The following is a 20,323-nucleotide window of genomic DNA, read 5'->3' as shown; positions in this document are numbered from 1 at the left end:
GCTTGCATAATAATGTCACAATGCATATTTGTATATTTATGCATATATTTTTATTAAAAAAAAATTCTGTGAAAGTTGCCATAATTCATTTGCAAAGCCGCCAGTAGGTCTTAAATGTGTTGGATTCGTGCTCGTATTAGATAAAACTGATATTGATGAAATGCATCATCCTCGCGATAAAAAAAAAGCCCACATTGCACACGATGCGTGACGTTTCAGGCCACTTGAAGACAGAGGTAGCCCAGGAGCCAGGACGCACTGCTGAGGTGTGAAGAGGTTTGTGTCCAAAAAAAAAAAAAAAAAAAAAAAAAAAAAAAAGGATAATCAGACTTTTTCAGTCCACGGCAGCAGCTGCGCCCACATTAAGAGCATTGCGAGGCGTCAATCAGAGAATTCACAGCCTGTGGAAAATAATCGTGCGGTGTGTTATTTACACAAAAAAGTAGCTTGATGAGTGTCCAAAGTAGTGGAAGTTTGGAGGGGACGCCATCTTTGGTCCCAGCTCTCCACGTCCCCAACACGGATTGTTTTTTCAGCAACATATCACGGCAGTGGTGAAGGCTAAGGAAGGTATCGTGCAACCTAATCAGACGCATATGTGTCTTTTCTTGTTCGCATGGGTTGTTTTGTGCAACACGGAGGGATTTGTCTTAAAAATGGCCAGGAGATCGAGCGAGCTAGGTGGTGAATCTGCAAGCTAGCTGTAGTAACGCGTCAGCTCCAAAGTCCGTGGAGCCTCTTTGGCTAGCTAGTAGCAGTGAAGATACAGGACCGTCTTTCTGTGCTCAGGCCAGTGCAGTTAACCTAAAGAAAATTATGTCTATAACGGCAATAAGCTTTTACAGGGGCGGAAAGGCTACCTCAATACCCCGTGAACCGTGTCCGCGCTGTGTTATCGGTTTTATTAACACCAGCTAAGAAAATGATACCACAAATGGAAGCGACTGAATTAAGCAATTTGTGATGATGGTTGTTAACGTTATTTCCCTGGCGTGGTAGCTAGCTAACCTGGGTTGCTAGCTCTGCCTGTAGCTTCTGACTTGATTGTCCACAATTTGTTTTTGCATTTGTAAGCCAACGTTAACTAATCCTCCACGGCGGAGAAGTATCTCACACCGAGGAGGGACGACTTTTCATAGTAAGGCAGCGGGAATGGGGGGTTGAAATCGGCGTCTGAATTGAGCCGCTAGTGCCGCTGTGTTGGCAGCTGTTACCAGTGCCCTTTTTTTGACACGTCAGGATAACTAGAAAGCTTAGCGTTAGATGCCCTGCAAAGTCAAGTGACACACCTGGGAGACAGGCTGGATACAATTTGCTGTCTTGCCTTTGTGGCTGTGGCAGCACGCATGCATTTCCACACACGCAATCAAAGAAATGTTGCTCTTAGCTGTGCACATCTCTAATTGCTGTTTGGTAATGTAATATAGTGAGCAATGTTTATCCATTACCCACACACACACACACACACCTCCTCCCTCTTCCCATCCCCTCTCCAGTAGGTTTACTTGGATATTGTCATGAAGGAGAACTTCTAACTTTGTTTTTAGGAACAGAGGTCGTCCTTGAATGTCTTGCCATGGCTCATTGATTGACCTGAATCAGTGCTGTCTGGTCTGCCTTCACAAGAGTGACACTTGCACATTACCAGATAAAGCCTACATTGGGAAGACATGGGTTTATTTTAGTTACATTGCAGATTTTTTTTTTTTTTTTTTTTTTCAGCTTAGCCCACTTGTGCTTAAAATGTGCTGGCTCATGCCAGAGATTTTAATGACTTTCCAAGTGTCTGCCACAAACAGGTGGTCACTCTGCTGAGCAGCATGGAGTTAAAATGACATCCACAGCAAGAGTCCTAAGGGTTCAACCGCTTGCTTCTGCAGGGGCTTGAATATAGATAATAGGCATTGAGGCAGTTTTCATGTATGAATCAGAAGGGGGTGGGGGTGGAGGGGCATTCCTCTCTGCCCAAGTAAAGCCTATATAGCTTATTGGATTTCAGATGGTAAAATGGTGTAATGATAGCTTCTGGATGGAAGTTGAGATTTGGTTTGGCTTCCATCTCAACAAGACAAAAACTGTTATAACTGTCATCTACTGTAGACATGCTCTAAAACTACAGTCTCACTGGGATGATTGTTGAATTTTAACTGGACCTGTAATTCCTTTTACCCACAGCGGCTGCTTTGAGCAAACTGCTGTAGAGCTGCTTATCTTTAGGTTGTAATGACACAGCAAAGTGTCAACACTTCGGTGTCAAACACTGAAAATAATAGTTGTTTAACCTCAGATTTGCCTGTCAGACACCGGTGAACTGAGAAGTGAAATTGTGGCTTGGGATTTCCATTTGACTTATTAATTTGAGAGCTTTGACATGATGTTCAAAACAGCATACATATTGGTGATTATAGGGCTGCAGGATTTCAGGGGCTGTTTAGTTTAGTATTAACCTCCATATATACTTACTGCAGAATTGTCAGAGTAGCTAATTGCACAACTCGAAAAGTCAACTGTGTTTTGGACCTTGTTTTCCTCTCAAATTTGTGGCGTCTGCTATTCAAGAGATTGTGAACATAAGAAGCTTAAGTGGGACCTCATCATGCTTGCTTTTCTGGACCCTGTCCATTCTGTTGTATGAAATACCTTAGGTGAGGACATGTTTATAATAATAACCTGACCAAAGCTCTGTATTAAAAGATGTCAAATGCTTAAAAACGCATGTCTGGACACCTGAAACAACTAAGCACTAATACATTTTTAGGTCAGTGAGGTGTATACATTTGAATAGGAGATGTTCGATCTTTACCTTTGTGGTTCTGAGAGTTGCAGTTGTCTGTGCTTGATTTTAAGTTACTTGACATGACGTGAACAGTTTGCCTAGTTCATCATGGAGCAGTGTCCCTTTTGGCTTTGCCCAGCAGTAGACATAGGCTAGCTTATGGTCAATTTGGGAGAGTAATGATGATATGTCAGAGGCAATAGTATAGTTGGCTTAGTGAGTGTTGTTAACAAACATGCAGATTGAACATGAATATGCTTGTCTTAGCAAGACCTACAGTTAGTAACATTGCCTGACATAACCGTAGTTTCCCCTCTCAGATGTTTTGGGAACAGGGGCCGGATTCTCCAAAAAGTTCTTACTAATAATCTTAAGACGTTTCTTACGAGGAAAAATGAGAAGTTCATAAGAATGTTCTCAAGTGCTATTCCCCATTATTTTCTTAAGAACTGCACATTATCTTAAGAACTTCTTAATTTTTTCCACTTACGAACTTCTCAACTATCTACCTTTATGTAAACAAACAGCCTCGAGCTGCAACCCACAGCAGTTCCATCTAAAATACAACAAAACAATATCCATTATAGTCTCAACTTTGATTTGATGTTATAAAAGTGTTTTCTCAAAAATTGAGATACATACTTTGTATTGGACAGCGACGATATTACTAACCTATTAGTTAATGGAATCTAAATATAACTGACACTTGACAAAATGTCCTCATATAGACTCAGAAACAATAGCCTACATGTGTCTAAATATTGGTTTAGATATTAGGCTGAATTACAGTTTCGATAACGATTATCACTATGTTAACATATACAATGTAAAATTATTAAGGTATTAGCCTACTACATTAATCTATGTTATATAATCAAATTCGGCTCTAAATTAATCAAAGATGTTTGAAAAATAGCTTACCTTCACACAGCATGTGGTTACTTAAGACAACCTTTACCTGTCTTAAAGTTACGATACTATTTAAGAAAAATAGTAAGATAATTTCTTTCAAGAATCCCATTTATTCTTAAGAAAAATCTTAAGAATAAAGTTGAGAACATTCTTAAGATCTTTTGTTTGGATTCTTAAGATATTTTGTTTGTGAATTCGAAAATATCTTAAGATTCTTCTTAAACCCAAACTTAAGAAAAAAAGTGGAACTTAAGAAGAAATTTAATCTTAAGAACCTTTGGAGAATCCGGCCCCAGGACATCAAACTGTTGCAAGGTTGTTTTCAAGGTTTGTCATATTTGCTGATGATTTGAAGTTTTCCAAGAGGTTGGGCGTGTGATGGCAGTGATTGTTTTCCATTAATCAGATTATCAGGGGAAGGATTGTTAATTGTAAAAGGAAAGCGCCTCATTCTGAACTGTGTTTTTAACCTTTGGCAAGTAGCCATGGTATAAGAGGGATAATAACTGTCGAGGGTGGGGATAAATGAGTGGACTAAATATTTCTTAATGCCAGTCCATGAAATCATATATAAATATACCACATCAGTGTTTCTAAATCCAGGCACAACTTTAAGGTTGATAATACGTTGAAGCATAGCTGATACCATTACACCAGTATGATGTGATAAAATTAATTTTCAGGCAGACAAGGCCACAAACTTGGCCTACATTTCTTGTGCTTGTGTGTGCTGCCAGACTGGGACGCTTCGTCACATTTTCATAGGCTGGTTCATATAATGTACAAGGCATCACCAGGAATTGTCTCGATTTTTCACATTTTGACCCAGTATAGTATCAGTACATTCAATCATTCATTTATCTTCACCCAGATGACCCAGTTAGGGTCATTTAGTCACTGGCCATTTTGTGCTTTTTGTTGCAGCCCTCCCTAACCTTGAGGAGACTAGAGCAGCCTCATAAAAAATGGTTTTGAGCACCTGCTTGGTCATATTATCCTGTATTTTTTTATTGAGCATCAGGTTTTGATAGGCATCACCTCTGTAACAGGAATATATCAGAGTCAATAGTTTATTTTGGATCCCCATTAGCTTAATTCAAAGTCAAAAGGCGAGTTCTCCTGAGGTTTATGTAAATATAAATGACTACACGTTCATTATTTTGCTATGTTCTCTCCTTTGTACCTCCACTTCACACCGGGAATAAGCAAACATGCATATATACCTGCTTCTCACCTCACATACATATATTGCAGAACAGGTTTTCTGACAGTGTAGGTCGTACAGAATGAGTTGCAAACATATTTTGCTCAGGGGTTTCCAAAAGTGCACAACCATATTCTGAACAATACTGTCGTATTGTCTGCAAAGAAAGGGTTTCAAGTCATGTCAAATTCTGGAGAGTTGGTATTCATCCTGAATCTAATTCTCTTGGAGTGCCTATATGTTTGCCATATCAGGCGTCCATGTTTGTATAGTGTCTTTCCTCCAAAATGATGGTAACAATTTCTTGGCAATGAGCATTAGGCGAAAAACATTTGAGCACCCCAACATGAGTAGAGGGGTCTCTGACTGTCAAAAGCACCATACAGCTCTCTGACCGATAGTTATGAACTTTGGGACATAACATATTGATGAATCAAGGTGCCTTCTTCCAGTGAGAAAGATGCTATGAAACAACTTATGCAGTCCGGACTTCCTGATATGTAAACAGTGTAAGATTTTTTGCATGGTTGTATCTCTTTTACTAATCTGTGTAATGTTATTTTGTAATGGGTGTAGTCAGTAAGTGGAGTATTATTTTCTCTGTTTGCTGCATCATACCTGTTACATGGCCTTTCTCAGGTTTCTCCATGTTGCGCTGTATAAGGTCTGTCTGCTGGTCACTATAATGCAAGGCACAACGTTACAGCGGCCTGAGCTCCATCACACACTCCCGTGTAGAGTACATAATGAAGGCTTTCCATTCAGCTGTTCTTGCACATGCTTTTATCTGATGCAGTTTTTGGCACGTTGGTATTTACAGTGCAGAATATATGTTTGGGTGAACCTCTCTGTCCAAACTCTATTTAAATACCATAACTAGAGGGTGTCCTAAGACGTGAAGTTTCCAGAAATCCTACACAATGCCGGATACATGTTTGTACACTTAAACGGTTTACTTTGCAGTTTACATATGGGTATTTCCTTATCTTAAGGAAACTGATGTTACACACAAAGGATAATTGCTTTTCCACAGCTTTTGCTTATGGAGCATATTCATTAGACAAGCGAAACACAAGGTAATTAACATGTTGCAAATCAGTGGGGTTCGGCCTATTTGGACCCACACATTTTTTAAAAAATTCAATTTATGGCTGAGATTTTTTGCCCTGTTTAATTGTCTGGAGTTTCTGTGTCGGCTCCCTGGAGCACTGCGGAGCCACATTCATGTCACCTCTGCCTCACAGATGAGCTGAAGTCACATTAATTTTTGGAGTGTTAGCTGGCACCATAACCTGCCCTTTCCTATCTGCAGGGCGTACTTTGGTTTCAGCTTGTCTCATTCACCTATTGTACAATCACCTTTTTGCCAGATCTGTTGCTACAGTGGTGGATATAAGTGTGTCATTAAATGACATGGTTGGCTGTCAGTTTGTGTGATATTTGAATGATCCTGTGTTACACCACAAGTATACCTTATTGCTAGCTGTTGTTGGTGATAATTTTCTTGTCGTTCTTAGTAGCAACTCAAAGGAACTCACCATTTGATTGTGTTTTAATCCTGTTGAATGGATTTCATAGACCCTTACCTACTGCACCGACTGAATTGGTGCCAAGACTCTGTAGCCTCCCCTGAATTCAAAATGGTGCTCTCATTAAAGCACAGGTTTTGTCAGCAGGCACCGAGTGTGCAGACCCCCTCAGAGTCTGCTGTGACACCGGAGCCCAGGGAGCTCACTTAACTGTCCCACAGGAGCAGAGTAATCTTCATTGCCTAGCAGTTGAAACATCGCTCTAATGCTCTTGTGGTTTCTTACAATAGTAATGCAGTATTCCAATCTGTGGTGTTTAGATGGCTTTTTACCTTTAGAATTATACTTTACCTTACAAGTTTTAATGTAACACCTGTGTCTTGTGGGTATTGTGCCGTTTCCTTTGCTGTGTTTTGATAGATTATATCAGCTCAGCCTGTAAATGTATGGAAACACTGTTTGAAAACCCAGTGCTAGAGAAAGAAAATGGAAATTCAGCATTTTGCTATACTGTTGGCCCAAAATAATTATAAGAACATCACAGTGTAGGGCAAGTTTCACCATGATAAATATCCATTTTTTATGCTACATATACTGGAAGCAATAGTATAGCTAAAATTAGCCCATTTTACAATAAATGTAGAATCGGCACTGTTTTGGGTTATCCTTTTGAAAATCGCATTTAAGTCATACTCAGCGTACTGTTACCTTTTGGGATCTTAGATTGAATGACAGAATTTTTAACTCATATTTATTGCAGACATTGCTTATACGCCCTCTGCTATTGAGTGAGTACACAAAGGCTTAAATTACGGCTGTCTCTGCAACATCGGCTCATACTGTGAATTGTTGCTAATCCTGCCAGGCACCATGGAGGAGCTGCACAGCCTGGACCCCCGGAGACAGGAGCTGCTGGAGGCTCGCTTTATGGGCGGGGTCAGCGGCAGCACTGGGGGCAGCACTGGCAGCACCAGCGGGGGAACCAAAGTGAGTGTTCATGTACTTTTCTGAACATTTATGAACCATAATTGATCGACAAAAAGATGTATTTTTTTAGATCGCCATGTCAAGTTTTAACTTTCTAAAGTTTGTTGTTTCAGGGTCTGACCAACAATGAATGTTCAAATCACAGTTTTGGAAGCCTGGGATCCTCAAGCGACAAGGAGTCAGAGGTATCGTTAGTTGGCAAATAAACAAACAAACAAAAAAAAAAAACACTCTGACACTGACTGACTCTGTTGTGGGTAAGACCTGTCTTTGTGATTGTTGATTGTTGTTTTCCTTTTTCCTATACTGGAGCTCTGAGGGACTGAATTAAAAAAAAAAAAAAAAAAAAGTGCAGTCATGCTGTTACCAAACTGCTCTCTTTTTGTGAGGACATGTTTCTTAATTGGGTTCACCTAGTGGGTGTCTAGACTCTGTGCCACTGCACCCTGATTTTCTCCAGACACTGTGTTTTTGCAGATCATCAGTAGATAGCCTGGTGCGACTGCTTGGTCGTTTTGGTAGCATTTCCCTGGGTTAATTAATGCAAATGCTAGTCTTCTTTGCCGTAGCGCTGTTACAGCCTATGATGGCGAGGGCGGTCATAGGAGGAATATAAGGATGTTGCTGGAGGACTCCAACTGCGAGTATAACTCTAATGGATCTGAAGCTCTTTGTTGTGTATAGTGTGTGACGCAGTGGCTTCATCCAGGACTTGTGGGGGATGGGTTACTTGGTGTTCGTGCTCCTATACTCCTTCAGCTCTCCTTGTGTAATTCGCTCCCATGCTGGTGTAATAAGTCACTGCCGTTGGGTCTCTTGAAGGGGAGAAAAGAGAAGAGGCTGGCAAAGTGAAGCAGCCTTGGCTTCTTCTGTCGCCAAGCTGCTGAATGTGCACAGATGTCATCCTCACAGATGCCCCCTCATACGTCACACGCTCCCTAATGTTGCACCAGTGACACACTCAATCAGACCAGCACCTGTCAGCAGATCGTTTGACTGTGCAAGGTTCTGTCTGGGTTCCGTGGCCCTAAACTTGTGTGAAATAGTACTGCTGGTGTGACACTGAGGCTTGGTGATATGGACAGAATCAGTTATCACACTACAATAACTCTGGAGAGCTTACTTTGATCTTTAATATTAGATCTTTAGATCTTCCCCTAATCTCTTTTTGACCAGAGGTTCTCAAATTTATTACTCAAAGGTCTGCATCTGATTTTTCTTCAATGTTGGAGGTTCAAGGCGATTAGCAATAACAGAAAAACATTTAATCTCATTTAACTCGCACTAGTTTGTCCTCTGCTCTATGTTTCACACACAAAGTTGACGACTACACTCATTACATTACTGAGTCCAATAAAAGTTTTGCACCACCCCAAAGCAAATTCTCTGGTGTAACGTTAATGCACGACATAGGCGCCAACAACAGCTACAACATACAAAACAGCAAACATCATTACACTGCACACGACATAATGTGTACTCAAAACATGAGCTGTGGGTTGGACCCAGATTGACTTGCTAGAAGGTTGGTCCATTACTTACACAACAGCCTCAGTCTTGCGGTGCACTTGAAGGTGTGTGAGCATGGAGTAGAGGTGTTGCCTCCAGAGCTTGCCACCGTCATCAAAGTTTACAGATTGCCTCATTAACATTATCAGGTTCCATATAAGCATTGGATTTAAATCTGAAATACTGGCGATGAAGTGCTTTTGCTTTTTGCTTTGGCACCAAATCCTACATCATCATCATGTTGGTCAACTATCCTGACTCTCGTGATAAGTGAAATCTGACTCTTCACTACTCTGCTGCTGCTGCACAGAGCAGACGCTTTCAGTATATAATTGTAGTGTCCATCTGACTAAGTAACACTTATTATTTCACAGATTGGAGTTTTTTTTAGTTGATGAACATGGGCTCTAATATATAAACATGAAAAACAATGGTGGGGGAGGGACAAATAACGTAATTGGTGTATGCCCGAACACAGTGTAGTACCAACTACCGCGGCAGCCTAGTGTCATATCACAATATCAATGTAATATCCATATTTGGCCCACTTCTTTGTGAAGTTCAATTTAAAGCAAGAATCTGTAATTTTGACAGATTTGCATTCAGTTTGGTCTTTTATGCTCATCTTTGTGCTGAAATTTGCATAGATTAGTTAGTTCATAGAGTCCTTTTTTGTACCTCTATGGTCAGTGTTGATTGTTTAAAAGGCATTTTATGGTTTCAGAGGAATACCCCTCTGTGTAAATTTTGATGCTGTCAATGTTTTGGTCTAAAACTTTTTCCCGCCCTCTCTTCATAGGGGTCAGATGTGAAAAGAGGCAGTTCTCCTGCTTATTCGGTAGGTGCTTATTTATGTGTCTCCTCACTTGATTTTGTTGCTGTGATTTAACTCATCAGCCCATGTTGTTTGTTGTCATTGCTATTTTTAATTTATTTATTTTTATTCCCTTTTATATTATATTTTTCATTAATGTAAAGCACTTTGTATCTGCAGAAGGTGCTTATAAATAAACTTTGCTTCCTTACTTGATCAAATATGAAGATTAATAGATGTATATTGATGAGGGGTCAAGACTGCTTTGTTTTGTTTTGTATTGATTAAAAATCTATTTCTCCTTTAGACCCCAGAGAAAAAACAGTCAGAATCAACTAGGGGCAGAAAGAGGAAACCTGATAACCAATCGGAGAGCAGCCAAGGTGAGTGCCACATTCTCAAGATGGTTATAATTTTATTCTGGATCATTGCAGCTTAACTAAATTGTTGCAGTAATCACAATGCTCTGTGTTCTCCCTCACAGGAAAATCCATTGTGCGAGGACCCAAAATTAGTGACTATTTTGATGTGAGTTATTTATTTGTTATCAAATATTTCATACATTGAAAGGAGGTGTTAGATGAGTGGTTTTTGCTTTAATAATCCTCTTTCAACGTCTGAGCCATAATCCACTTCAGCATCCTGTCTCTAAAATAACAGCAGTGTGGCGGAAAAAGGAGCCACTTGTGTATCTGTTGTTGCCAAGTGGTGGGCAGTGATCTCACTCGTCCTCTCTTTGCCTTTTAGTTCCAGGGAGGAAATGGGTCCAGTCCTGTGAGAGGTCTCCCCCCAGTGATTCGTTCACCCCAGAACTCACATTCCCACTCAGCTCAGGGCTCTGCTGTAAGTCCTCCACAAACTTGTACCCATAATCCATTTAGCTGCTCCATTTGGCATTGTCTTCTAACAAACCTGATGTACTTCTTGTTGCAGGTTAGACAAAATAGTTCATCTCCTACTAGTCTGTCCTTTGGGGACCACATGATGCATCCAAAGCAACTAGCGGTCAAATTTGTTCAGGTGAGGAGGATGACAGTGAACAGTCCAGCTGACAGTTTGACGGTTTCATTAAAAGATCACTGAATGATTTTTAGATGCCCAGCACCTATCAGTTGTAGGTGGAGCTCGCTCACGGGATTATGATCAGCTACAGGTGCGCTCCGTTTGTACTTGCCGGCTTGCTGCTTCTCACATACAAGCAAGGGTTGAGCAAAAGGAGTGTGGGCTGCAGCTGTAGTAGCTACTTGCTGTTACGCCAGTAGTGAACTGCAACTGTGTAAACAAACAATACATCAACCATTATTGGCTCTTCATTGAAGAGATTAAAAAAATCTTTGTGCTTCTGCAAACATTGTGGTAATCCAGTGACATTTTCAGCATAATTTAGGGATAACAGGCTGTGTGTCGTTGGGTCAGGGCAGAAAACTTTGTATATGCCGGTCAAGTTTTGGAGCTCACCCAATCATTTGGGAAGCATACTTAGTCTGACATACATCTAAAATGCAGCTGAAATGGCTGTTAAATTTAGCACATGCACAGGTGTTCAGTTTGCTTATCAGTTATGTGTTCAGTTCGGTATTAATGCCTCGCTCATTTTGTTTTGCAACATTTAAATTGCAAGCTGTATTGACACTTTGTGCCTCTCAGTCTGCCTCCTAGTGCACATATCTTGGTAGACACAAGGAGGTGTGCATAGTTCCCTAAATGTTTTTAAATAATGTAAATCTTGTGTTTCATTGATTCATAATGTTCTGTTTTAACCTACATGGCATGGGTCCCTTGACACAGACCCTGTCATGTTGGTGTGAACAGCTCAGACGGTAGAAGATGAGCTTCGCACTGGTAATAACAGTAGCATATTTGCTGTTACAGAGCAGTGAAGCATAAACATTTCTATCGTAATGAGTAATTTATGTCACATCAAAGACGATTACTGTCAGTTTCACCGTCAAACGAGCACCAGTGGCCTTATGAAACTGTGAGGGCAGTATCGAAACAGGTAGAATGCTAAGAAGAGGCTTGGCTGGGAATTGCTTAGTGCTCCTTTTAATGATGTTGGGGTAGTGGTCCTTAATACATTCAGCATTTTTGAGATTTCTGAATTCTGGAACACGTTCTTTACTTTGTTTTCTTCCTCTCCAGACCGACCTTACTGGGCTGAAATTGGCTGCCCTTGAAAGTACTAAGAATCTCGACCTTGAGAAGAAGGAGGGGAGAATAGATGATTTGCTAAGGGTAAGGAGAAGGTGAAGTTGTACTCTGTTCACTCGCCTGCAGACAGGTTTAACTGGCCGGTGATGGATTACAACGGCACAGTCTACTCAGTGGAAATGGATAAACTTAGTCCAAGTCATGTTTTATAAACACTGGTGTAGAATGGACTTAAGTTGTATAGTCTGACTCCACATTATGTTCAGCTTTTTAAGATCCTAAATAATTGGTGGATTGGGAATAAAATTATGTGATATTGCTGATTCAAGTTTATTTTTTCTGCTTCATAGGCAAACTGTGATCTCAGGAGACAAATAGATGAACAACAAAAATTACTTGAAAAGTACAAAGAACGCTTGAATAAATGTATCACCATGAGCAAGAAGTTGCTCATAGAAAAGGTAAAGGCATTTTCCCACCCTCTTGTGCTTTCATGAACAGTTTAACGTGTGTGTGTGTGTGTGTATGCAAACTTATTTCGTGTCGTCCTTCAGAGCACCCAGGAGAAGCAGGCCTGCCGGGAGAAGAGCATGCAAGACAGACTACGTTTAGGTCATTTCACTACAGTGAGACATGGAGCCTCGTTCACAGAACAGTGGACAGACGGCTATGCCTTCCAAAACCTTGTCAAGTGAGAGTCTTTTTGTTGAAATTGTCTGTACTCTCATTTGTGTGGATAAAGAATTGGTTGTTAGTACTACTCTTAATACCACTAATGAAAACACCTGACTTCAACTGCAGCATTTCTCAAACAAAGTTTACTATGCACTTTACAGAGAAGACGTTTCTTAAAGAGACGAAAAATGTGTTGGTGTGCTGCAGAAAACGAGTTATTCAAAAATAGCTTTTAGGTGAAGGGGTGGGCGATAGCTCAGTTTTGGTTATCATCTCTCAGTAGAATCATACGATGAAATACTGATAGTGAGTTAGAGCAATACACAATCCTAATGTCTAAATTAAAAGCCCAATCTGGAATTATTATTGCTCAAAAGTGCAGTGGTTATGCAGAGTATTGCAACAACACAAGCAAGAGTTTGTTTATATCGGCAGTTTTATAAACTGGAGGACAAGAAGTTTATTCCATTGTGGTGTTGGGATCGGGGAGGGAAAAGAGAGTCTAAAGAACAGGAGGCCGCAAAATGAAATCATCAAGCTACAGTTATAGTTACTGTAATCTCCACCTCCCAATCAGTTGCAGCTATCTGTGCTTCATAAACTCCAGATCCAATGTTGTAAACAGAGTGCACCCCTTCTTTCCCTCTCTCCCCCTCTTTCTTTTTCCCTGGTTTCATCTCCCTCATGTAAATTGTTTCAGAAGAAGTTCTGTAATTATAAACATGAGCTAATCAGGATTGTTATGGGATCAGGGGTAAACAGGGCGGGGTTGGCTGTATGGCAACAGTTGTGGGATCGGGATGGGACAGGAAGAAATAAATCAGCATTGAGTGAGATGGGAAAACAGTTTCACTCCCGTGTCTCCCTCTAACCGGGACTTCATGCTTTGAATTTACTTACTACAACAGAAGGACTGGCAGCTCCTCGTCACTCTTGAATTGATTAGAGGGTTTCAGGTTTTCCTCGAATGGTCTCATGCCTGACCGCTGACTTGACATTTAGACATTGAATTTAACACATGATTTTGCACGTCTGCACATAATGTTACATATTGAATTAACCTGAGGGTTGTTATGATATTAATTTTGTCCGTGTTGCCCAGCAACCTTTAGAGATTATTATAATCATATTTTTTATTGAAAGATATTTGGCCTGAACTGATTGGACAGGTTCTACTGTAGTATTGGAACCCTAATAGACAATGCTGGTGTTCTAGCGATTTGTGTGTTTCTTTTTAAAGACAAAAATAATTGTTGCTCATTTGTATTATTCTGTCAGATCAAGTGCTCTGCTGAGATGCTGTGGTTTATTTTGAGGCTTGACAATGGGTGGAATACATTGTACAGAAATGGTATTGATTTCATCTAACACTAAACAGTGTTTTTCATCTGCAGACAGCAAGAGTGGATAAACCAACAGAGAGAGGAAATTGAGAGGCAGAGAAAACTTTTAGCCAAGAGGAAACCTCCATCCTCCAGCAACTCCCAAGCACCAACCACAAACTCTGAGCCAAAGCAACGCAAAACAAAGGCAGTGAATGGAGCAGAAAGTGATCCCTTTCTAAAGCCCAGCCTACCTCAGCTGTGAGTCCAGGCCTTGTATAAAACATTGCTTTCAGAGCAACATATCCCCAGGCAAAAGCCCTGCATATCAGTCACCGTAATGTTGGGTTATATTCTGTTGTATTGCTGCTGATCATGATGACACTTTGAAATACAGAACAAACAAACTTTTAAAGCATCTCAAAGCCCTTGAAGCAAGTTCTAAAGCCTGCAGCTGTGTGTGAGATGATTGCTTAAAGAAAGTAAATGTAAGTAAACATGGCAATACTGTTAACATAACCCAATGCTTTTCTTGCTTTTCCATGTTTCTCCTCTTTAAAAGGCTGACATTAGCCGAGTACCATGAACAGGAAGAGATCTTCAAACTGCGACTTGGGCATCTCAAGAAGGTTGGTCAAATACTGAAGCTGAGCCAGCAACAGTGTGGCTCTTTGTTAGCCCTGATGTCTCTGTCTGCATTGCTGGCTCTTATGTATAAGACAGACAAAGGACATAACAGGTTTATTCCATTCATTCCTTTTCCAAAGCACTTATCCTAGTAAGGGTTGCGGGCAGTGCTAGAGCCTATCCCAGCGTTCATTGGGCAGAAGGCAGGGGAACACCCTGGTCCATCACAGGGCAGAGTTAAACAATTTGTCCAGTAACCATTGTTAAAAAAGGAACACTCACTGTCCCTTTAAACAGCAGTCGAATGCTAACTGGTATTAGTGAAGTGGCAAATGAAGTAGGAAATCTTTGTTTTTAGCTGTGGAAATGGGTCTTATCATAGATCAAGTCAACTGAATACATATGACACACATCCTGATCTTCCTGTTTCATGAGCTGAACCATTGTGCCTTTGTGCAAATCTCTCTAAGGATGGAGTGAGCCTGTAGTTTGTCGAAGTATTCGTTGTTTTCCTGATGAATAAGCATCGCAGTCGGCCCCCGACAGACTCCCTACCAAGTCAACCGTTAATATTTAATACGGAACTAGTCAGCCGAGTAGAAGTGGATTTTGATGAGCTCCCTCTCCTTGTAGTCAATGCTCTGATGTTCCTCTTGTGCGCCTGTGTGTTTGTGTGCTTGAATCATTTATAGGAAGAAGCTGAGATCCAGGCGGAGCTGGAGCGTCTGGAGAGAGTGCGCAACCTTCACATTCGGGAGCTGAAGAGAATAAATAACGAAGACAGTTCACAGTGAGTCTGTTCTCTGTCTCTGTGATGCTGACAACTTCACTGACGTCAGGTCACCAAGTACACACAAAGCTGCTTTTGGCAGTCATGTTCACGCATTGGCACAATAAGATTGCTGTTCAAATCAAACTGATTGATAGTTTTGTCTGTAACTGTTGATTTTGCCTGTTTTCTGTGCTTTTTGCATCCAAAGATTTAAAGATCATCCAACTTTGAATGAGCGGTATCTGCTCCTGCACCTTTTAGGGAGGGGAGGCTTTAGTGAAGTTTACAAGGTAGGTGATTGATTTTTGATGCTTTAATTTTCAGTGGGAAATACTGCACCTAGTAGAAATTATATTCAGTGGTAGGATATTGGCAAGGACCTCATGATTAATAGAATATGTATCATTATTCTTGGGTCATGATACAGTTTCTATTTGGATACATAATACTCTGTAAAATTGATTGAAAATGTACATAAAGAGGTTGGGTAAGAAAACCAGCCCAAAAGAATGTAATCCAAAATTCCTCTTGCAGTTTATTAACACGCAAAACACGATGCAGTTGCTTAGCACCGTGCACTAAAATGGCAGATGCCTTAACATGAAAATCAAGTGTATGAACAGTGAATATAGATACAAGAGGCTAGAGAACTGATACAGTATTGTGATAAATAATATTTGTGATAATCACATGTATTGTATTTTTGCACAGCTGTACTCAGTAGGTAATTTTTGTCATTTTTACAGGCTTTTGACTTGATCGAGCAACGATACGCTGCTGTGAAAATCCACCAACTCAACAAGAACTGGAGAGAAGAGAAAAAAGAGAACTATCACAAGTACGTGGGCCCCTAATTTGAAATGTTTGACCTTACTTGAGGGTAGTCAATTAGTTTGTCTTGACTGCTGTTCTGTCACCTCGATGCCTATAGTTTTGAGTGTGGTGGTGTTATTCTGCTCCACAAGTCTAGTGTCTGGCTATCCAGGCAGCCCAGAATTCAACACCTGTATCTCTCTACCTCAGCCATTTGCTTTGGTTGCCAGCGGCAGCATAATCACCTTCCTCCCTGCAGGCATGCATGTCGAGAGTACAGAATACACAAGCAGCTGGATCATCCCAGAATTGTGAAACTCTACGACTACTTCTCACTGGACACAGACACGTTAGTCACTCCTGCATTCTTGCTCATGCATTTACAGCACTCCCCAGTTTGTTGCTATTTTAGAGGTGGACCACATTACTTATTTATTGATTCCTCCATTCAACAGATTTTGCACCGTTCTGGAGTACTGCGAAGGCAATGACTTGGACTTTTACTTGAAACAGCACAAGCTAATGTCGGAGAAGGAGGCACGGTCCATAGTCATGCAGATTGTGAATGCACTGAGATACCTGAATGAAATAAAGCCTCCAATCATCCATTACGACCTCAAGCCAGGTAAATGCACCCCTCTTAACAATGATCAAATAGTCTAGGATTCAGTCAGTGTAATAATTACTCCACACTGAGTTTACACAAAATGACTGGCAGTGATCACAAAATGGGGTGAACAATAAAGTATTGAAATATTACTGAAATCACAGTGTGGACAAGTGCAATATCCAAATTGCAGGAGCTGCCATTTTACAATAATGGTGAAATGTATGACAAAACTGTGCTATAAATGAAGTGGTGTGGTGCTATAGATGCCCTGGCCTACAAATCGTACTCTCCAGATGTCAGAAAACATGTTTGTTTTGTCTGGTACAGGCCCCAGCAAAAACCATGTCGTCATCAACCTTTTAATAGCTTTTTTTAAGACGCAAAATTATCTGAAGAGGGATTGTGGCATTTGTTCTCAAGTAATGTCTTATTCTACATTGATTTAAAGGTAATATCCTGCTGGTGGATGGCACTGCCTGTGGGGAAATCAAAATCACAGATTTTGGTTTATCTAAAATCATGGATGATGACAACTATGGCGTAGATGGGATGGACCTCACATCACAGGGTGCAGGCACCTATTGGTAAGAAGAAATACATCACATAAGAGTAAGATAACAAACAACTAGTACAGACACTTAAAGAGCTAAGATGACTTTTTTTTTTTTTTTTTTTGTCCGGCCAGGTACTTGCCTCCTGAATGTTTTGTGGTCGGTAAAGAGCCTCCAAAGATCTCCAATAAGGTGGATGTGTGGTCTGTGGGCGTTATCTTTTTCCAGTGTTTGTATGGAAGAAAGGTAAGGAGCGCATGTTCAAACTTCTGCAGAATTTCCTCAGTAACTTTCACCTAATAAGAATAAATTTCTATTCTTATTTTCCAGCCTTTTGGCCACAATCAGTCACAACAGGACATCCTGCAGGAAAACACCATACTCAAAGCTACCGATGTTCAGTTCCCTGTCAAGCCTGTCGCCAGTAATGAAGCAAAGGTAGGCGTATGTGTCTGTTTGTGTGTCAGACAGCGAGAGGAACTGTGTGAGAGAGTGATGTGGCCATTGTAAAATTTAATATTGCTGTAGTGGATGTTTTGTGTATGTCTTAAGTGTTATAAAGAGAAATCCACCCTTAGCACTGTTGAAAAACAGCCGTGGGCGATGTACTTGAAATCCTGGGCACACTTGGTTGTTTGGTGTGTTTTTCTTATTCCCACGGTAACTGCCCCAACTTTGAGAAGTCATGCATACAATGGAGTATGATAACAAAATAAAAATAAATTAATTAATTAAAACAACAACAACAGCAACAAAAAAAAAACATCATCAATGGCAAACATCAGGTTTTGGTGACAACCCTTCATAATAAAATAGCACGGGCTTGTTTCTAGATCGAGCATTTTGCAGACATACAGCAGTGGCAACATATCAGTCAAAGACGAGGCAAAGATAAAAATTTTTCCACTGACCGTATTCTCTGTTCTCCATAATGCAACGCAACCACAAGACGTGATTGGAGTAAGGGGTGCAGTTCTCACTTTCTCTGCACTCGGAAAAACTCAACTTCAGGAGTTTGTGAGACTGTTGCTTGTTCAAACCAGCAATAGATGCGTTTCCCAAACTCATAGCTAATTGCAGTCATTTTGTTTTGCCAGAAATTTCCAGGTTTTATTTTAAGTCATAATGTTATGCAAGTTCTTTAAATGCAGGATTTATTTTCTTGACTGCCGGTGTCTAAAGAACTTAAGATTTTGCTGCATGTTAAATCATTATCAGATTATGAGCTTGTGTGTGTACGCACTTGGCTAAATTTACTAGCAGCCATGGCTTCATTTAATTGACCTAATGTATTTAAGGAAGACATGGACATTTTCAGAGGGTTGAAAATTATTGTAGCTACACTGGAAATGTTTAGGAAAATATTATTTTTGAATTATACTTGATTTGCCAACATGTTTACACCTCAGTGGTAGTTTTCCTCTGAGGATTTACTTGTGCACCAGCTAGGTGTAGCAGCTATGTAGGTTCTTCCCGTACTGATTAACTTCAGCTGAATGCAGTGAGTTCATGCTTTTGTTGTATGAGGCAGGTTGAGTTCAGTGTGGTTACACTGAAGAAGTAAACAAACTCCTGAAACGCCTTGGACATCATACATTTTTGTAACAGTGAGAAGACATTTGAGAGTGGATTTTTTTCTTCAAAGGAATTACTGTTTTGTTGCCAGTTTTTGCTAGTCAGAAACTATGACCATCAACAATTGATTGATTAATTGATTGTTTTTAACATGATTGCTTTGTCTTTTATAATGTACATGTTTTGCTGCTGTTCCTAGGTCTCTTTTTAACTCAGTGAGATAACCTGACTGAACAAAGACGTCATAAATTTGCTCAAGTCTAAATGTTGAATATTCTTCCTTGCCCTCCAGGCCTTTATAAGGCGGTGCTTGGCATACAGGAAGGAGGACCGGTTTGACGTCCACCAGCTGGGAAGTGACTCCTACCTGCTGCCCCACATGAGGAGGTCGAGCTCCTCGGGGAACCTGCAGATGAGTGCCGCTGGCTCGGGACCGGCCTCCTCCAGTATCATCTCATACTGACAGCTTTGCACTGCAACAGAAAGGCAAACTGACCAAGTTGCTCCCATGCCTGCAGAGCTCCCATGGGGACCGGGCATTTAGGAGAAGAACAGCCAGCCACCATGCAGCAGTCTGTGGTGAAGGAGCAGGAAACGGGACACTGACTTGGCCTCTCCTGACCTGTGCCAGGCTTCTCATTGGTGTTTACCAGGACTTGATCAATGAAATGATGTTTTTAAAGAAACATGGGTAAATGGACCTTTTGAGGGTCCGAAAGAGCACTGAAACTGACAAAGTACCTTGAAGAAAATGTGACTGGACACTTAGGAGTTGTGTTTGCAGATGGAAAAAGCCTTAAAGGGCCGAAGGGAGACCTGGCAGCCCGCTGTTTAGAATAATTAACATGGTCCTGCCAGGGTGCAAATGATTCAGCTGCTAGAAGTTAATTTACTGTAAGGAGCAGACATTCATCAGACAGTCATTGTTTATGTAGAACTACAATGATTTCACCATTAATTTGGCTATATGTTTTGTTTTCAGAAGTGTTAGGCTTTAATTTGAGTTACTTAGCCATGAGAATGTAATGTTTAGCATACAAGTGGCATCTAGTGACATGTAGGTCCAGGCAGCATACTAATGTTTAATGCACAGAATAACCAAATGTAGAAAAATGACAATGTACAAATCCTATGCAGGAATATTAATAAACAGATAAATTGAGAGAACTGTATATGCTGTACAGGAGATAATTTTCAAATTTTTGAATTGAGCAGTACCATTCTGTACAAAAGTTTAAAATTTCCCCTTGTAAAACTAGTTTCCTGGAGTGTTTTCATTTTGCTGCTTTTGATGTTGCTCTTACTTTTTAAAGGGCTGTATGATCTACTTTGGGTATAAATTGTACAGTTCTGCTAAGAGTAAATAATAAATACCAGGAAACATTCCAAGTTATATTTTTTCTTCTAATGGTCGACACTGTACAATAGTTCAGAGCTTGATGATTACCAAATTTACAGCACTGTTACCAGCAGCTCAACATCACTTGAGCACAATT

General features: G+C 40.5%; 1 protein-coding gene across 1 annotated transcript; it reads left to right on the top strand.

The window, feature by feature from the left end:
* Positions 1 to 299: 299 nt before the first annotated feature.
* On the top strand, positions 300 to 20,212 carry tlk1a (tousled-like kinase 1a). Its single transcript, XM_030081363.1, is given in 24 exon segments — positions 300 to 492; positions 494 to 519; positions 521 to 570; positions 7,287 to 7,408; positions 7,522 to 7,593; positions 9,717 to 9,755; positions 10,039 to 10,114; positions 10,216 to 10,259; positions 10,479 to 10,574; positions 10,665 to 10,751; positions 11,874 to 11,966; positions 12,233 to 12,343; positions 12,437 to 12,573; positions 13,952 to 14,140; positions 14,442 to 14,508; positions 15,199 to 15,296; positions 15,487 to 15,568; positions 16,025 to 16,116; positions 16,351 to 16,440; positions 16,547 to 16,716; positions 17,150 to 17,285; positions 17,387 to 17,498; positions 17,583 to 17,690; positions 19,120 to 20,212. Coding segments are annotated over 24 exon segments (2,310 nt in total). The 5' UTR covers positions 300 to 450; the 3' UTR covers positions 19,291 to 20,212.
* The last annotated feature ends 111 nt before the right edge of the window (positions 20,213 to 20,323 follow it).

Source organism: Myripristis murdjan, chromosome 21, assembly GCF_902150065.1.
Source record: "Myripristis murdjan chromosome 21, fMyrMur1.1, whole genome shotgun sequence".
In the NCBI taxonomy this organism is placed as follows: domain Eukaryota; kingdom Metazoa; phylum Chordata; class Actinopteri; order Holocentriformes; family Holocentridae; genus Myripristis; species Myripristis murdjan.
The sequence above is the reverse complement of the archived record's forward strand: the minus strand, read 5'-3'. Positions and strand labels throughout refer to the sequence as shown.